The following is a 20,213-nucleotide window of genomic DNA, read 5'->3' as shown; positions in this document are numbered from 1 at the left end:
GAAAAGCCGCCCCCTGCCGCTACACGCTGGGTCCTTCTCGCTGGCCGCCTCCTTCCCCGTCTTCTCTGCACGTGCGCCGCGTCATGCGTGACTTCCTCCTCTCCTGAATAGATTAGGCCATTTCCATGGCAACTTGTCTATTCAGCAGAGGAGGGAAGTGGAGCAACGTGAAGAGACTAAGCAGAGAGGTTCTAGACATTAATTATTACATTTGTCAATTAGATGAGCACTTGTACTGCTCTCTGCATTGAAAGTAAATGTTTTTACACACAGGGAATGCTTTCAAGTGTTGTTTTATGTGCCTAAGAGTAGGTAAGTACATCAATTTTAGTTTAGGGAGTTTAATATCCTTTTTAATACATCTGCTCAGGAAGTACTTGGACACAACTATGTAATGGCATGGGTGTTTTCATGAAAGCAGCGAGACAGCAAATCGCTAAGTGCAAGACCCACACCAACCAATCATGAACTGTCTTGCACTTAGTTGACTTCTGGTCAGTTGATTTTGGTCATAACCCTGTGTGCTTAGTGATTTGGTCTTGTCTTGCTTGAGAACTTTTTTTAAAAGATAGAATTCTTGTCTTGTTATGGCTTTAAGTATTGATTCTGAGACATTTAATTACTTTTTAACTTTATATACTGCTTTAATTAAAAGGAAACCCTATCCTCTTCACCTCTCACACAGGACCTCCCAGGTCAGCAGAGCTCCTGCTACTGGCTGAAGGGCATCCGTTACTCGGACATCGGCACGCTGGCCTGGATGATCACACTAAGTGATGGCTTGCACAACTTCATAGATGGGCTGGCTATCGGAGCCTCATTCACAGTGTCAGTTTTCCAGGGCGTCAGCACCTCCATTGCTATCTTGTGTGAAGAATTTCCTCATGAACTTGGTATGATACTATATTCTGGCGTATGATTCCCCACTTCCTGCATTCATAGGGGTTGCCTTGGAGTACTTCTGGTGGGCGTTCTGTTAGCCATCTCTTGTTAAGCATGCCCCATGTCTATGGAGAACTCTGTCACAAGGAGAGAACACAGCAAGGTGCTGCTGCCTAGAGGACTCCATTGCTGACATTTTTTTATCATTTCAAAACCACAGGGGGTTTACTTAATTTAGAAATGCCTTCATTTAACCATAACCTTTCTATTCTGCATGATACCGGTCTGCCTCTATGTTCTTTTCCCTTTTAAAGGCTAATCTTTCAGACGCTAATAAAATATACATCATGTATGGGGAAATGTAAGCCAAAAATATAAAGGCTACCTGTAGAGGGGAAAGTGCCCCAAAAGGGGTAGTCACCTCAGGAGAGGGAATCCTCTGGGTGCTCCTACACCAGGTTGTTCCAGCTTTGCATCTCCGGAAGATAGTCGATAAGGGCTTGCTGATGGCTCATGCGGACCCACTCGAGTTTCATCAGAAAAGGCTGGGCCAGATAGTGCGCTTAGGTACCCACGATCTTCAGGGATCTCAGTGCTGGAAACAGCCTGACGGAGGAGAGGACGGGGGAAGCCTACAAAGGATAAAGAGGCTTCCTTCTCCCAAGGTAAGTATTCAAATCTTTAAGTGAACCTGAGACGAGGGGGAAGAAAAGGGGGTTTGTGTTTTTGCTTTTTATACATACCAGGGGCTTCCTCTAGCCCCATCCGTGCAGATCACTCCCTCCCTGTGGTCCAAAGCCTCCTAGATCCCCCGACAACCGACCCATCACGCTCCCGTCACCGGGAGCACTGTGCACCTGCGCAGTACTCGCGGGAAGGAGATGGGTGAGTGCGCTTGGCCGCACTGCAACTGCACCAACTGGCCGCGGAGAACAGGGATGCTACCGGGGGGGGTCTAGGAGGCTTTGGATCATAGTAAACAAACAATCTGCGCGGAGGGGTGCTGGAGGAAGCATTGTTTTAAGCCCCCTCGCCTCGGATGTCCTTTAATTCAGCTGAGGCGGCCTGTAACCACTGCCTCAGATAATCAGGTGTGTGTATAGCAGCACCTGACCCGCCCCCTCAACCCGCGACACCGATCCCTGCCGATTCCACTGTTCGTGCTGCTAAGCCGCTGTGTACAGGCCTTGTGTCTTGCTTCTTGCATATGCATGTTGTAAGAGAACTGTATAGATTTACGTTGATAGATTTTTTTTTTTTTTTCTTGCACAACAGCCTTTGAACAAAATGTACAGAATGCTGTTATCTAGTAAGGTAACACCTTTGATTACACAAGACTGTTGAGAAATTGCTTTCCATATCTGGCTGAGCCTGAGATGTAAAATTCACTTTTGTTCTCTGACAATTGCGCTGCCTTTTGTGCATTTGTAGTAATTCTCTCCATGCTATCCCGCAGGTGACTTTGTCATATTGCTCAATGCTGGCATGAGCATTCCTCAGGCTCTCTTCTTTAACTTCCTGTCAGCCTGCTGCTGCTACTTGGGCCTGGCTTTTGGGATTCTAGCCGGTAGCCACTTCTCCTCCAATTGGATCTTTGGCCTGGCAGGAGGGATGTTCCTCTACATTGCACTTGCTGACATGGTAAGTAGAAACTGGAAGTGACCTGACCGTCCATTTAGAGCTTACTATCGGTGCTGGTTTACACTGGATCCATTGCTGTTAACTGTAACGCAACGCACGACCGATGCAAAGAGTGCCTGTGAAGGAATTTTCCATGTTTACCTGTTGGTCAGTTTACATCCATGCATTATACCTGAAAGCTTTCACGCAAGGCTCGGCCTGCAGCATTATTTTGCCCGTTGTGGACCCAATACATACAAAACGGGGTGAAAATGCATAGCAACTGAAAGAGAGCACAGAACATGTGATCAGTTAAAATATATTAGTTATCTGTCAGTGTGATCCCATCCTTAGGCCCCTTTACACTTGAGGTGGTATGTTGCATTGCACAAAACTGCCACATCCCACCGTGGCACCACAAGAGTTGCATTTGCATTGTGCCCGGTAACCCCGGGAGTAAGGCATATGTTCAGTGACCAAAGAAGTGACAGAAAAAACAGAAAAAAAAATAGTTGGAGACTAAATGGGCAAATGGACAAATAAAATATGTGGGTTTAAATTACAATAGCATGTATTATTTTAAAATTATAATGGCTGAAATCTGAGAATTTTTTTTTTCATTTTTTTTTTCTCATTAAAATGCATTTAGAATAAAATAATTTTTAGCATAATCTACCACCCAAAGAAAGCCTAATTGGTGGCGAAAAGAACAAGATATAGATCATTTTGTTGTGATAAAGTTATTAGTGAATGAATGGAAGAAACACTGAAAGGTGAAAATTGCTCTGATTCTCAAGGGGGAAAAACCCCTCAGTGGTCAAACTAGTTAAAAAGCTGTGCAATCAAACCCCTCATTTCACTCTAATTGCATTACTTGCTGCAGCGTTATATGTATGTAACCACCCTCAATGTACAGAAAAGTTTTGAGCATATTTGAAGGGTAATGCACCAGTAGAAAAAAATCTGTTTTAAAGTGCATCACTATACAAACCATTTTGTAACAAAGTAATGTTAATCTTTCAAAATCACTCTGCAGCTGCTGTACCTTTTTTGTTTCTGGAGCGCAGATATCCATTAAACCTAGACCAAAGTATCAGAACTCCTCTGCCCTTCAGCATTGAAGAAAATTTTCTATCTGGAGCTCTTTCTCTTGCGTCATGTGTTTTGCTCAGTAATTCCATGCGAGCAGTAGAAGTCACTCAGTTTATTTGCTTAGGTTTTTTTTCTCTATTTTTGTTTCTATTTTAAATGTTGACGTCTTGATTGATTGCACCCTTTTATCACAGATTCCATTCTTGCAGCATATTTGCCATATTGACTTTAGGGGATAAGCCTGGAGCGGGCTGGCTAAGATTTGCAAGTAAACTGAGAAGATTTAGGGCTGCAGCTTGCCTAGCCGGCATGACCACGTATGAGCTGGAGAATATTGGTATAGTTGTACAGCTGCGGTAGGAATATAATATCAATCAGCTGCAACCCTAATAACTTGTGATATTCGTATGTATGAAAACTTGTAGAGAAGCAGGATATCAGATTGGTAAGGGGATAGGCTCCTATGATTTGCTGGATGCCATCATGTGCTAGAAGCAGTGATGTGATGGCAGCAAATCAGCTTTGCAAATCTATCGTGATCGGACTCATCATATGCTCCTCCATGAGTTCCCATACACGTTAGCCTCACTACCAATAACGAACATAAGATTAACCACTTCAGCCGGAGAGCAATTTTCACAAATCAGCGCTGCTCCCATTCGCCAATAACTTTATTACTACTTATTACACCTAAATCCTCTCTCTCTCTCTCTCTCCCTCTCTCTCTATCTATCTATCTATTATATATATATATATATATATATATATATATATATATATATATATATATATATATATATATATATATATATATATATATATATATATATATACATACAGTGGAGGAAATAATTATTTGACCCCTCACTGATTTTGTAAGTTTGTCCAATGACAAAGAAATGAAAAGTCTCAGAACAGTATCATTTCAATGGTAGGTTTATTTTAACAGTGGCAGATAGCACATCAAAAGGAAAGTCGAAAAAATAACCTTAAATAAAAGATAGCAACTGATTTGCATTTCATTGAGTGAAATATGTTTTTGAACCCCTACCAACCATTAAGAGTTCTGGCTCCCACAGAGTGGTTAGACACTTCTACTCAATTAGTCACCCTCATTAAGGACACCAGTCTTAACTAGTCACCTGTATAAAAGACACCTGTCCACAGAATCAATCAATCAAGCAGACTCCAAACTCTCCAACATGGGAAAGACCAAAGAGCTGTCCAAGGATGTCAGAGACAAAATTGTAGACCTGCACAAGGCTGGAATGGGCTACAAAACCATTAGCAAGAAGCTGGGAGAGAAGGTGACAACTGTTGGTGCGAAAACTTTTCATTTCTTTTTCATTGGACAAACTTACAAAATCAGTGAGGGGTCAAATAATTATTTCCTCCACTGTATATATATATTTTTTTTTTTCAGGAGAAATTAGGCTTGTCAGTGAGTGATATTTTTGTTTAGTAATTACCTTATTTTCTATGCATTTTAAAGGGAAAATAAGGGAAAAAAAATAGAAAAAACACACAATTCCTCCATTTGAATCCATTATAGTGTTACAATAAAAAGTGCTAACTATAAGTTGTTTGCAAAAATAATAGTAACATCCCCTCATGGCATACATATTTAAAAAGCCAAGTTCCTGAGATAACCCTTTAGATAGATAGATAGAGAGAGAGAGAGAGAGAGAGAGAGAGAGAGATACATAGAGAGAGAGAGAGATACATAGAGAGAGAGAGAGAGAGAGATACATAGAGAGAGAGAGAGAGAGAGAGAGAGAGAGAGAGAGAGATACATAGAGAGAGAGAGAGAGAGAGAGATACATAGAGAGATAGATAGATAGAGATACATAGATAGAGAGAGATACATAGAGAGAGATACATAGATGGAGAGAGAGAGATAGATAGAGAGAGAGAGAGAGCTACATAGATAGATAGATAGATATAGATATATCATCTGCACCAGATGATATAAGATGATGTAAGACTAGTAAAATGAAAATGTGACAGTGTATGTATGTGTATATGTATATATATATATGTGTATATATATATATACACACACACACACACACACACACACACACACACACACACACACACACACACACACACACACACACACACACACACACACACACACACACACACACACACACACACACACACACACACATATACATACATACATACATACATACATACATACATACATACATACATACATACACTGTCACTTTTTCATTTTACTAGTCTTACAGATTATATGAAAATGTAATTGCTTTTGATTCAGTTTGTGACTAAAAAGAATACACAACACATGTGCCTCAACCCTAAAACACTCTAAGCTCTCTTCTACTACTTAGCATGGTTAAAATGTTACCACATATGTCTCTTGTTTTGCTAAAACTTTCCCAAGTTTGATCATAATTTTTAAAATAACTTTTTATGTAGGATTGCGTGTCTCTACCTATTTTTTTTTTTTTTTTTTATACATGGGTCCAAGCTTTAAAACGTATGTAAATGTAAAATGTATTCTACAACTCGCCATGGTTAAAATGATACCACATGTGCCTCATTTAGTAACAAACTGGTGGTGCCCTCCCCACATCTACACTGAATGTATAAACGCTGTGCAAGGCCAGAGCACTAACCACTACACCATTGGGCAGGCTTGCATTTGAGAGATATAGAATTTATTACTAGTTAAATGCGGGAAACACTCCCATCTTCTCTGTCCACACCCAGGTATCCCAGTGGTCAGTCACAGGAAGCATGTGTGATAGGCATGCCCCCTTCCTTCATGCATTGCCTGAGGGAATTACCTGGTTGCTGAAAGCCTAATGCTATCTCAGTCTTCATGCAGAATGGTGAACCTGTGCTTTAACCTACCAACATGTTTTTGGGATGTGGAGGGGACATACAAATTGTATGAAGCTAGTGTCCTGCCAGGGCAAGTGTGCTAGCCACTTAAAGGGATACTGTAGGGGGGTCGGAGGAAAATGAGTTGAACTTACCCGTGGCTTGTAATGGTCCCCCGCAGACATCCTGTGCCCGCGCAGCCACTCACCGATGCTCCGGCCCCGCCTCTGGCTCACTTCTGGAATTTCCGACTTTAAAGTCAGAAAACCCCTGCGCCTGCATTGCCGTGTCCTCGTTCCCGCTGATGTCACCAGGAGTGTATAGCACAAGCCCAGTATGGTCTGTGCCTGCGCAGTACGCTCCTGGTGACATCAGGGGAAGCGAGGACACGGCAACGCAGGCGCAGGGGTTTTCTGACTTTAAAGTGGACCCAAATTAAAAATACAAGATTTCAGAATTAAAATCTATTTTCTAAATTATAATAATAAATAGCAGCCTTTTTTCAGCTGCATGATGACAAATATAACATATTTTACATTTATTGGAGGAACCCCTCCCTTCCTTTCAAATTGCCGGGATTTTTCCGGCAAACTGGTGGAGTAGATAATGCCTGGCAATGGAGGAATTGCTAATGGCTGCCCCCAGTATAACCCTAGCTATGAAAAGAGAAGGGTAAAAAGCATGCACTGAAATGATCATAGGTTTGAAGGAGTGTTTATTTATCTTTGTATGTGTTAGAGTGCTGCAACTAAATATTTTTAATTAAAAAAAAGTTTGGTTTGGGTCCGCTTTAAAGTCAGAAATTACAGAAGTGACCCAGAGGCGGGGCCGGAGCATCAGTGAGCGGCTGCGCGGGCACAGGATGTCTGCGGAGGGCCACTAGAAGCCCCGGGTAAGTTCAACTCATTTTCCCCCGACCCCCCCCCCCCCCCTACAGTATCCCTTTAAGCATCTTGTATTCCAATGAGGCCCTGATTAACCATGCAGTACCCTTTCATTACCTATTTACCCACTTTCAAAAATGTAGTCATGTCAACCCTAGTAGGAAAGAAAAATTGTTCAGATATTGGTTTGGGAAATGTACTTTAGAGTAACCAAGCAGCTCGGGGTGACCCAAACCACTAGGAATGTATAGGGGGATAAGAGACCGAAAAGCCCTCCTACTAATGAGCAATGCTTGGTGTCATTTGCTTTCTTAAAACAGAAGGAAATTTGCAATAATTCAGCTATAAGTGAACATGTGTGGTTACCCACAATGCACCTCTACTAAATATGCAAATTATCTCTTTTTGACCTGTAAGCCAGGGTAGCATACAGAACTGCTGGTGTATAGCAAGCCTATAGCTTTAAATATTACACAGCCACATCAACCCTACATGTAGACTGTCTGTTTTGGACCTTTGGTCCTCATTAGTACATGGCAGGGATTGATAAGGCTGTATGAAATAGGGCTTGGACCAGTACAACAAAGTAACCATGCAGCTCGGGGTGACCCAAACCACTAGGAATGTATAGGGGGATAAAAGAGACTGAAAAGCCATCCTACCAAAAAGCAATGCTTGGTGTAAGTACTTTAAAATTGTTTACGACATGACGTATCTTAAAAGGACAGTGACAGCTGCACAGCTTAAATAGCACTTGTATTGAGGAGTCCTCCTTGCTATTGTAGGCACTGTTATTGGCCTGAGGAAGCGGGCTTAGACCCGCGAAACGCGTTGCCTGTGCTAAATACAATCTTTTGTATGATACAAAGATTTCGTCATTGAGGTAAGACACCTCGTTATCCTTTTCATTTTAAACTGTTTTTAGATGCTTTTATACAACCCAGGGCGCCTCTTCCCCCCCCCCCCCCTATTTGTGCTTAGTACACCCCCCAACATATCCTGTTGGAGGGGTAGTGACAGTATACCCGTGGTTGCCACCACAGTGGATATCTGTTTCCGGTTTTTCAAGAGAGCGACCACCACCGGGTCCCCCTGGGACCGCCCCGAGTGGAATCGGGTTTATGGTCTCCACCTGCTTCTTGCGGTTGGTTGCCCTTTGCAACCCTCCTTTGTGAGTAGCATTCCTATTCTCACCAATTTCTTCCATCCTTGCATTGACGTATTGCACTACTGGGCTCCCGCCTTTTTGTCTCTTGTGCCTTTTTCCATAGGGTGCCCTGACACCCCCACCACAATAGCTGCACAGCTTATTCCCATCCTTACCTCTATTCAGAAGCCCCTCCATCGTATGTCACACTTTGTCCCGCCTCTCCCCCTGGTACCAATGAGAAGGATTGGGGGGCATCAGGTGGAGGAGGTTGGCCAGTTGCTTGGCTTTGGTTCAGGCACTCCTTTTTGTGCTGAAACTCCAGGACTTTGGGTGAGGGGAGGAAGGGGTGTTTCCTTTAGTATAGCAATTTGAATTTCATTTCTAAGCTGTATTTTCTATTTACGGTAACATATGAGAGGGTAACAAGCAGCTCAGGGTGACCCAAACCACTATGAATGTATAGGGGGCTAAAAGAGACCAAAAAGCCGTCCCACTCAAAAGCAATGCTTGGTGTAAGTTGCCTTCTTAAAACAGAAGGAAATTTGCAATAATTTAGCTGTAAGTGAACATGTGTGGTTACCCACAATGCACCACTTCTGAATATGCAAATTATCTTTTTGCCTCTGTAAACCAGGCTAGCATCCAGAACTGCGAGCCTATAGCTTTACATTGTACACACCCACATCAACCCCACATGTAGACAGCCTGTTTCGGACTTTTGGTCATCGGTACATGGTAGGGATTGATATGGCTGTATGGGATAGGGCTTGGACCAGTACAACAGAATGTATAGGGGGCTAAAAGAGACCGAAAAAGCCCCCCCACTCAAAGCAATGCTTGGTGTAATCTGCCTTCTTTCTTTGTGTAATTTGCCTTTCTTTCTTGCCTGTGTGTAATAGTAGCATTCCGTTTCTTGTACACATTGCACCACCTACTGGCTGCAGGGCTATGTCAGCACTTGCTTTGGGAAGGTTGAGAATAATCTGTTTCACAACAGGACCATTCAGACAGCTTTTTTTTTTGGCATTAAAGTTTTACTGCTTAGAATGATTTACAGTTTAAGTAGCTAACACTGCTGGTTATAGCCTGAGGGAGAACAATAAAGCTTTATTTATAAAAGCTAGTGTGAAGGAGAACAAGAGCACAACCCATAGCAACTATGGCAAGTCCAGTCATATGTTATTATTTTTACAATGCAGATTTAAATTATGAAAGCTGACATTTGTCATGCAGATTAAATGATGAAAGCTGACAGCTGTAGCCCTGGGGAGTGAAAGTACTGTGTACAGATTTCAAAACCCATTGTGGTCAATTTGATCTCACTTTACTGTACTCGCATGAGGAAAAGTTGAAGGCCCAATAACAAGTTTAAATTTTTACTTTTTCTCTTCACTATATATAGGGGTACTCTGTAGTAGAGCTTATTTTCATGTGTCTGGACACTCTTTAAAGGGCAACTGAAGTGAGAGAAATGTGGAGGCTGCCATATTTATTTACTTGTAAGCAATACCAGTTGCCTGGCTGTCCTGCTGATCCTTTGCCTCTAATACTTTTAGCCATAGCTCCTGAACAAGCATGCAGCAGATCAGGTGTTGCTGACATTGTCAGATCTGACAAGGTTAGCTGCATGCTTGTTTCTGGTGTTAGTCAGACACTATTATAGCCAAATAGACCAGCGGGACAGCCAGGCAACTGGTATTGTTTAAAAGGAGATAAATATGGCAGCCACCATATCACTCTCACTTCAGTTTCCCTTTAAATAGCCAGTGTCAAATCTTGTTTAAAATAGGATTCTACTCCCAAAACTAAAATTTCAGTAAGGAATCTTGGTCACATAAAAGAACACTTGAAAACATTCACACGCATTCCTTGTATGTAAAAACTTTGATTTTTTTTTTTTCTTACTGCAGAGAGCAGTGGAAGCTTGCTTATCTCTGGTCATCGGCAAAGGCAAGAATTTGGAAAATTGTATACTCACCTTCGGTAATTTTCCTTTCCTGGTAATCTCCATGTCAGCATACTAATGGGCAAAGTCCCTCCCCCTTTGACCCAGTAGGACGTCCAAAGATGTTAAAAGGCCTACTCCACCCCATACTGACATTCTTGTAACTAGAACGAGCCGCCAGCATAGGGTGGGATCGTATGCTGACATGGAGATTACCAGGAAAGGAAAATTACCGAAGGTGAGTATACAATTTTCCAAATTCCCTGGTAACTCCATGTCAGCATACTAATGGGCAATAACTAGACAAACGAAAAAAGGGTGGGATGCAGAAAAACAAACTTTACTTATCATTAACAGCATACAAATCATACTGCAGTAGCAACAGTGGAGGAAATTATTTTCTTTCCAAAGTCCACAGATGACAACAGAGCTGGGTCTACACAATAATGTTTAATGAAGGTATGCCCTGACGCCCAGTTAGCTGCTCTGCAGATTGTAGCTAATGCTACCTTTCCAGCCTTTGCCCAAGAGGAGGATATACTCCTCGTAGAGTGGGCCAATATTTCCTGCGGAGGAACGAAGCCTTTAGCTTTGTAAGACCTTTGAATTAGAGTCACTATCCACTTAGCTATCGTTCTTGACGAAGCTGGCTTTCCCTTTCTATATCCGCTAGGGATTATGAAAAGTCTGTCTGAATCTCGAAATTCCTTCGTCATTTCAAGGTAATGTTTGACAGTTGAGGGTACATCCAATTGATGCAATTTTGTCTGATCTTCCTTCGTTTTAAAACTAGGCAGAGTCCATTCTTGGTTTAAATGGAAAGTCGTAGTTACCTTAGGTAGAAAAGACTGAACAGGATGAAGGACTAATCTGTCCTCATAAAAAATCAGATAGGGATCCCCACACCCTAACGCCTGGAGCTCTGACACCCTTCTTCCGGATGTGATGGCTATCAAGAACGCAGTCTTCAATGTTAAGTCATATATACTCAATGTGCCAAGAGCAGCAAGGTCATTCTCCAAATAACTTAGCACTATTGGTAAATCCCATTTCGGGAATTTAGGCTTTAATGGGGGTCTTAGCTTTATCGCTGCCTTGAAGAATTGTCTTACCAATGCATGGTTAGACCAACTGACTCCAGATATAGCTGAAATTGTTGACACATGCCTTTTCAGAGTGGAGTAAGCTAACCCCATTTGCAGTCCTTTATGAAGGAAGGCCAAAAGACTGGCTGCCTCAAAACTTTCTATTGAGAATTGTGCTTGAAGGGCAAAATCCGCAAAGGCTTTCCACACTCTATTATATGAATGTAGGGTAGTAGGCTTCCTTGCCTTAATTAAAGTATTTACCACTTCCTCTGAACATCCTGAACTCAATAGCCTAAGCCTTTCAAATTCCACGCCATTAACTGTAGACGTTTTGGATTCTGATGGTAGATTCTCCCCTGTGATAATAGATCTGGTACCTGCGGCAACAGTAGTGGCTCTTGTGTGCTCATTTGAAGGAGTAGCGGAAACCAAGGCCTTGCCGGCCAGTGAGGAATTACTGCTAACACTGTTAGAGACTGAGTTCTGAGTTTCAGCAGGAAACGGGATATCAGCGGAGTTGGCGGAAAGGCGTAAGCCTTCCTGAAATTCCATGACTGCGTCAATGCATCCGTCGCCAGAGCGTTTTGATCCTGGTATCTTGAAAAGTATTTCTTTACTTTGCAATTGTCCTTCGAGGCGAATAGATCCACCTCCGGCCAGCCCCACTGGTTCGTTATGTATCTGAATACCAACGGAAGGAGCGACCATTCGTTGTTGTCTATGGTGAACCTGGATAGAAAATCCGCTTTTACGTTCAGTACCCCTGGAATGTATACTGCCGATATGTCCTGGAAATTCTCCTGAGCTAACTCCATGATTGGAGACAGTTCTCTCATGAGGGCTCTGCTGTGCGTTCCCCCCTGATTCTTCACATACGCTACTGCGGCTGTGTTGTCTATCCTGACTAAAATAGACTTGCTTTGTAGAATGGGTAGAAAGTGAAGTAAAGCTTGGAGGACAGCTCTTAGCTCTAGTATGTTTGATACTACATTGACTGTCGGAAACCACCATCGACCTTGCGCCAAGTGATTCAAGTAAACTGCGCCCCATCCTATTGCACTGGCATCTGTAGTTATTATGCTCCAGCAGGGCTGTTGAATTGTCCGACATCTCCCTAAATTTTCCTCCTTTGTCCACCAACTGAGAGACTGAATGACTTTCCTTGTCAGAACTATCCGCTGATCCATGTCTACCTTGTTCCATTGATTTAAGAAACTGACTTGTAATGGCCGCAGATGCCAATGCGCCCACTTGACCATTGGAATTGTGGCCGACATCAATCCTATGATCTGCATACAAGTCCTTGCCGGCACTATTCGACGGTGTATCAGCTCTAACATCTTCAAACGAATGTTGTCTCTTTTTTCCTGAGGCAGAGAAATTGTATCTTCTTCGGTATTTAATTCTGCACCTAGGAACACCATTCTCTGGGTTGGTAAAAGCTGACTTTTTTGGTAGTTCACAAGCCATCCGAACTTTTGCAGAATGTCCAAAAGAATTACCTTGTGTTGAATCAGTAAGCTTTCTGATGCGGCCAGCAAAAGGATATCGTCTAAGTAATGAAAGACGCGTATTCCCTGTACCCGTATCAACGCCACTATAGCTAGAAGAACCTTCGAAAAAGTCCTCGGAGATGTTGAAAGCCCGAACGGAAGACATATGAACTGAAGATGCATCTCTCCGACGGCAAACCGCAAAAACTTTTGATAGTTTTCGTGTACGGGTACATGGAAATACGCGTCCCTCAAATCCACGGAGCACATCCAGTCTCCCGGCTGTATCACCGACACTATGGAATGCAGACTTTCCATCTTGAACTTAGGAACGTGAATATATTTGTTCAGACTCTTCAAGTCTAAAACCGGTCTCAACTTTCCTGTTTTCTTTTTTATTAGAAAAAGTGGGGAGTAATACCCTGTAAATCTTTCTGACCGAGGAACTTGAATCACGGCTTCTTGGCTTATCAGCTCGGAGATATACTCCATCATTACTGAGCATTTGTTCTTGTCCTTTGGGATCTTCGTTTCGACAAATCGGCTCCTTGGTGAGACTTTGAAATCCCAGATATGACCCTCTGATACAGTGTCTATAACCCACTTGCTGTCTACTTCTCCCGCCCAGGTTCCCCCGAAATGGCGTAACCTGGCCCCCACTGGACAACCTTGGACGGGCAACACATCAAAAGGGCTTTGTGGAATCTCCTGCTGACGTTGGAGGTCTGGGCTTATTAGCTCTCTGGAATCTTGTCTGAGGCCTGTTCCAGTTTTTCCTGTATTCCTTCCCTGGCCTATACGATCTTGCTTCCGTAAATTTTATTAGGTTGTTGCTTTCTGAATTGGGTGAATCTTTGTTTCTTGAATCTACGGTCCTGAGGCAATAGCCCTGATCTTCCACCAGTAACTCTGGAGATTGCAGAATCCATCTTGGGACCAAATAAATTCTTCCCATCGAAAGGTATCTTCACCCAGGATTGTTTAGATGTAGGGTCAGCAGCCCACGGCTTCAACCATAATGACCTCTTTGCCATAATTGAATAAAGCATAGCTCTGCTTGAAGAACGAATTATATCTACACTAGCTTCTCCTAAAAAGTCTGCCGTAAGACTCAACTCCTGTAGGGCAATTGCAAGGTTTTCCATGTCATCCTTTCTACGTAAACTCTTTTGGATTCCATCCACCCATATCTTCATGGCTTTTGCCACTGATGTTAATGATATAGCCGCTCTAGAAGCTTCTCCTGAGGCCAGATATGACCTTTTCAGATCCTGGTCTATCTGACGCTCCATGACATCCCTGAAATAAACTGAATCTTCCAAAGGTAGGGTGACATTACGGACTATTCTCATTACCGAAGCGTCAACTATCGGAATCGACTGAATCAAGGACTCGTCTTCTTCTTTCATCGGATACATCTTCTGATACTTATTCTTCAATGATGGTTTTTTAACCGTCTTGGACCACTCTTCCGTGATCAATTCCTTAATTTCCTCCATTAAAGGAAAAGAAACTTTTGATTTATGTAGGTGTCCATAATACCTCCTCCTCTTGAGTTTTGGAGAGGATTGTTCATCCTGCCACTGAATAGCATTCCTCACGCTTGTCACATAGTCCGGTATTAACGAGAAATCGAAGCTTTCCATATCATCGTCTATATCTTCATCGGAACTGTAATCCTGGGAAGATTGCGCCGATTCCCTGGAGGTTGCTCTTTCTCGGTCCAGTGACATTTCCGCCACAGTATCTTTCACCACTTGCTTAATTAAGGTGGACACTTCTCTGTCCTCCCGAGCAATATCTAGGTGGCAAACGTCGCACACCTTCTTCTTTTCTAATGATGGCCTTCCACAGATCCAACACTGACCCTCAGTGGGTAGTGCTTTAGAGAGAGGTCTACTATAAGACGTTGAAGCTATGGGCTCATCTGACTCTTCCGTAGAAGACAAAATCCTTCTATAAGAAGACTTCGTATTCCGTTTAGTCTGCGACTGCCGCTCGACCTCTGACTTCGCAGATGAAGACCTTGAGCCGCTAACGCGACTTCGCGAATTTGTCTGTTCCATCGAGCGACCCCGAAGCAACATCTGCCGATAGCCCGGATCCTTGGCTGATCTAAGAAAAACATAGATCCAAAGGAGTACTGTCAGTACGGGTCTTCAACTCTTTTTTTTTTTTTTTTTTTTTTTTTTTTTTTTGTACTTACCACCCTTACCTTTTAATCTTTGACTGTGCTCCCTTTCTCCTTTCCATGGCAGCTGAAGAATTCACCAGAGCTTTGGAAGCAAGAAGAAAGTGGCAAGCATAAGGAACTACCCCTATAACCTGACCTCGCATATATAATATATATACATGAATGCTTATCCATTAACTACCTCTTCCAATACCATATATACATATATATATATATATATATATATATATATATATATATATATATACCCATATACACACATATATACACATAAATAACACTACATATACCTTATACATATATGCATACAACTCACTATATACAAGATATACATATACACCTATATTGACATAAGAACGTCCAACTGTATGTAATGTGCCTCCTGCACTATACCGCCAGAATCCTGTGCCATTAAGATTACCTCCGATCTGCAACCTGAATCCCCTGTCCACGAGCCGGCCAGGGATCACTCCACCATAGGATGTCCTCACTGCAACGCAACCGCGCTGCTACTGCGTCCTTTATAGCGTCTGGAGCCAATTTCCGGCTCCAGAACACACTTGCCCACAAACAAAATGGCCGCCCGGTAACTTCCGCCCATAGCCGACATAGGGGAGGAAGTCCCGCGCGCGCGCGAGAGAGACTTCCCTCTACACCGAGGAACTGCAAGCACCAGCAGCCCCAGCAAGAACCTCTAACACGGCGAGGCACAACCACTGAGAGACAAAGCCCGGAACCAGCCGCTGCCTGTATCTAACCTACGGCTCATCAAGCTAAGTACTCTATTTAGCCACACAGAAACAAATAAACAGTAAAAGGCACTTCAGCTGCCAGGATCCACAGCGCCATTTAGGAGCTTAGCGTGGCCGCAGGATATTTAATATTAGTACCCCCGGGAGGCAGATGAATAACATCAAGGGGTTCTATATCTTATCGGAGCTTTTAGCAACCTAAGATATAGACTCCAGCAGGAGAGTCTGAACCTGCTGGTACCCGCACTAGGCGGAGGTAAGGGTCGATGAGACATCTATGGAATCCATGCTGGATAGGCGAGGACGAAAAAAAGAATGTCAGTATGGGGTGGAGTAGGCCTTTTAACATCTTTGGACGTCCTACTGGGTCAAAGGGGGAGGGACTTTGCCCATTAGTATGCTGACATGGAGTTACCAGGGAATCTACCAGTGTCTTCAATCCGCCCCCCCCCCCCCCCCCCTCCTTTTTCCTTTTTCTGCTGAAGGCTGCCAGGGCGATGTCTATTCAGCAGAGAGATGAGGCACAGTGACGACACAAGCACAGGGAGACTATTGCCTTTGCCAATCAGAATAACTCTATCAGTTGCAACGCAGAGGTGTAAACAGGCCCACAGAATTGAATGGCCAGTGAGTTGATATGCAGAATTATTCTACAATGCAACTGATGCAATGTAAAGCCTCGTACACATAATGCAATTTCATATCAAATCACCAGTTGATCAGATGGAAAATTGTACCATGTGTAGTAGTCCAAAATTGTTCCCGATTGATCTTGCAATCCATTTTGCACTAAGTACCCAAAATCCATCGTAATCTGATCAAAACAGTTGGAAATTATCTGATAGATCTGTAGATGTGATAGAAAATTGTACCGTATGTACCCAGCTTTATAGGACCCTTTATCCTACAAAACTAGACTGTTTTTTCTTTTCCTCACTTTGAAGAGCACTTCCAGTATAAAAGACAGAGCCTGTCCCATCAGGCTCAGCAGTTAATCCCTAACCCCCAACTCCCTCCCCTCAACCCCCCCCCCCCACCTGCTGGCCAAGCAGCAGTGAGGCCTTGTTCACATTATAGGTGTTTTTGTAAAATTTTAAGTGCAGGCGATTTTTTAAAAAACACCCTGAAGGCGCTTGTGCAATGATTCTCTGTGAGAGCGTTCATATCAGAGTGGTTTGTTTGCGATCCGCTTTGAAAAGCGCTGCTTGAGCCATTTTTGAGGCGATTTGCCTCAATAGTAGGTATAGGAAAAACGCTCATTGTGTGAGCGTTTTAAAAAGAAAAAAAAATAGATGATATTTTTTTCCGCCTCAAAAGACGGAAGCACTCTGCAAAATCGCTTACAAAAATGAGTGAACGCGCAGAAATAGCCAGAAAACACAGAAAAAAAGCCCACCGCGGACGGACTTGCGAGCCGAACGCAATGTGAACCAGGCCTAACTCTATCACTCCCAATACAAACCTGCGCACAGTCTTCACTGTGAGCAGCAACACATGGTTACTGCTGCTTGGCCAGAAAGTGGATTTCCTCAGCTTTACAACAGCCCAGTCCAGCACTGAGCGCACTCTGTGAATCCGTTACTCTCTCCTAAAAATCCAACTTGATCGCTTTATTTTTGTCTTGCAGTTCCCTGAGATGAATGAAGTCAGTAAGGAAGACGAGGAAAGCGGTCGTCCCCTCACAGCATTTGCCATACAGAACGCTGGTCTCCTCACTGGCTTTGCCATTATGCTGCTGCTCACCACATTCTCTGGCCAGATCCAGCTGGGATAGTCACAGGAGACCAAGCAGTCCTTGCTTCACCATCTCCATATTCCTTTTCAAGGGCAGAAGAATGTAATGCAATCTGACCAAAGGGAGAGGGATGTTTGTGCAATGTTCCTCCCTCACATTCGAGGAGGGGAAGCAACGGACATCGGCGTCTTATGGCGCAGATGGGACAACCTACTATATGAATTAGGGGACTGGTATTGCCAACCTTTCCCACAAAGGCATTTAGAGAAAACACAATGTTCAGTTTTTTATGCTGTGTGGTTTCCAGCCAGTTACCTGACGTGCAATTAGGACAGATGTGCTGCTTGGTACCAGTGCATTCCATCCATGTGATGACCAATGCTGACAGCTGCTTGCTCTCCTTTGTTGCAACATCCTCTGTAATGGAGATAACACTAAATTTCCAAGACAGTTTTTAGAGTTTATCTATCATATTGATAAGTGGTTTATACTACTCCAATTAATGGACCAAATCAACTGAACAAAACGAGAAAAATTGGGGTGATATTTTTGTTTACCGTTACACCCCACTAAGAGCGCGAAGATGCTCACCATGAACTACCTAATGGAACTGTACTATAACATGACCGTCGTTACCCTTATGCAACCCGTTCCGTGTTCCGTTCCTCTGGCAGTGTCAGTCTGTTGGATCCTCATTGATAACCTGACAAAGTTCTGCTGAGCCCTTCCTAAGACCTCCGCAACACTGACCTGACCGCAATGTTCTTTGCAACTGCTTCCTCGAAAACCCAAACAGTGTTCTGGTTTGTCTTGAAGCAACCTACGGGAAGAGAATTGGAGATGCTCAGTTGCTTGTGTTTGTGTGAATCACTGACTGCTGTGCAATCGTCATAGATAGCAATAGAACTCTATCAAAGAGCACATTCATTATTGTCAGAGACTGACCAGCACTGGCGTTGATTTGCACACTGGCACTGGGCTTGTTTCTATTGGCAATGTGTGATGTTGTAGATGCCCAGCATTAGAATTGTTGAAGATGATGAAGTATCACGGGTGAAGACTGTGCAATGGTTCCATGGTTTGTTGTAAAGTCACATACTACAATGCTTCCTTGTTTTATGGCCACATACCCTTTACTACACATCTCTAAGCACATTCCTAAGAAAAAAAATACCATACACCTGAGTGTTCAGAGGCTACATCCCCCCCCCCCCCCCCCCCCCCTGTAAACCAAGGCTCCTGCAGCTCAAAATCCTGTCTAGAAATTTTGATCACATGAGCAGAAGCAATGAGTTCAGGGAGTCAGACTATGTGGGTGTGACTGCAAGGGACAGTCAGTGAGATGCAAATAATTCTAAGGATTATGCAAATTACATGCAGCTTGAAAATGGACCAATTGAATTTAATCTCAGCAGGATACCGTTGGTTTATTTTCAAGCTGCATGATTTGCATTCAAAATTTTCATTATATTGCATCAACTATTTGCATCACAATGACCACCCTTGTGAGTGCTGCAACTTCTCAGACTCCACCATCCCCACTTTTCATACTGCAAGTTGGAAGCCACTGACTGACCTGTCCAAGAAAGCTGCAGCCTACAGTAGAGACAGTCTGTGGTGCAGGTGCCTTGGCTCTAGATCAGGCTTTTTTTCCCCTTTCTCTTTCAAGTGATTTATTTGACATTAACTCTAACCAATGAAGGAGTTTCTACACAGACAGAAGCTCTGTTGCTGAGTGCCTACACTGGTATAGCAAACATTAGTGCATGGAGTGTGGCTTTACTTAGGCCCATTTGCTTAAAGCTGAAGTTGAAAGGATATACCGAGTGTAGCTAAAGAGCTTTAGCTTGTGTATAGACAGCACTCTTCTCTGTGTAATACAGTTCCTGCTTTACCTAGAAATGCATTTACTATCTTTTCATTGGAGACACTAAACCTTGCCCATAGGTGGTCCTCAATCAATGCTAAGGTGCAAACCTACGTACTGACTTCAGTTTCCTCAGCCTGAAACAAGTGCTAGTGATTGTCTTGGGTGAAAAATCTAGAGTGTGCACATGTCTCTTGATATTATTGAGGAAGTCGCTGATAATCGATCATGTTGCCTCAATTACTACCTGACTTCATTGTGCTTTGTACATAAAGGTCACATGACATGACGAAACCATGGAGCAGTCATAACAAAGCTAATGGAAAGGATTATTGAGGCTTTTTCTGGTTACCATAGTATTTCTCTGGCTATGTTACTTGAAGCCTAATTCATTAAGGTTCTCTAAGGCTAGAGATGAATAGAGAACACAAGTTATCCTGCAATCCTGGTTCACTGCATAAGTCCAGGCAGAACCAAAACTTGGAATTAGAAATGCATCTCTTGTTGGCAACACGAAGAAGGACCAACTAAACCTACCACTGAACAAGGCAAATTGTATCAGCAATCAGGATAAGGCCTCTTGCACACTACATGCGATGGCGTTTTTTTTCTTTTTATCTGATCTGATTCCAATAAAAAAAAAAAACATAGC

At 43.0% G+C, this 20,213-nt stretch overlaps 1 protein-coding gene across 4 annotated transcripts in view; it reads left to right on the top strand.

Annotated features, from left to right (window-relative positions):
- SLC39A14 (solute carrier family 39 member 14) overlaps positions 1-18,800 on the top strand; it is a 90,425-nt gene extending 71,625 nt beyond the window's left edge. For 3 of the 4 annotated variants that reach the window (XM_068274690.1, XM_068274689.1, XM_068274688.1), the window contains exons 7-9: positions 686-893; positions 2,339-2,523; positions 17,587-18,800. In XM_068274690.1, the coding sequence (XP_068130791.1) occupies positions 686-893; positions 2,339-2,523; positions 17,587-17,733 (540 nt within the window). In that variant the 3' untranslated portion in view covers positions 17,734-18,800. Of the gene's footprint in view, positions 1-685; positions 894-2,338; positions 2,524-8,122; positions 8,221-17,586 lie in introns of all 4 variants that reach the window. The other variant, XR_011030208.1, reaches the window with a different exon arrangement.
- Positions 18,801-20,213: the final 1,413 nt, after the last annotated feature.

This window comes from Hyperolius riggenbachi, chromosome 3 (assembly GCF_040937935.1).
Source record: "Hyperolius riggenbachi isolate aHypRig1 chromosome 3, aHypRig1.pri, whole genome shotgun sequence".
NCBI lineage: Eukaryota > Metazoa > Chordata > Amphibia > Anura > Hyperoliidae > Hyperolius > Hyperolius riggenbachi.
The sequence above is the reverse complement of the archived record's forward strand: the minus strand, read 5'-3'. Positions and strand labels throughout refer to the sequence as shown.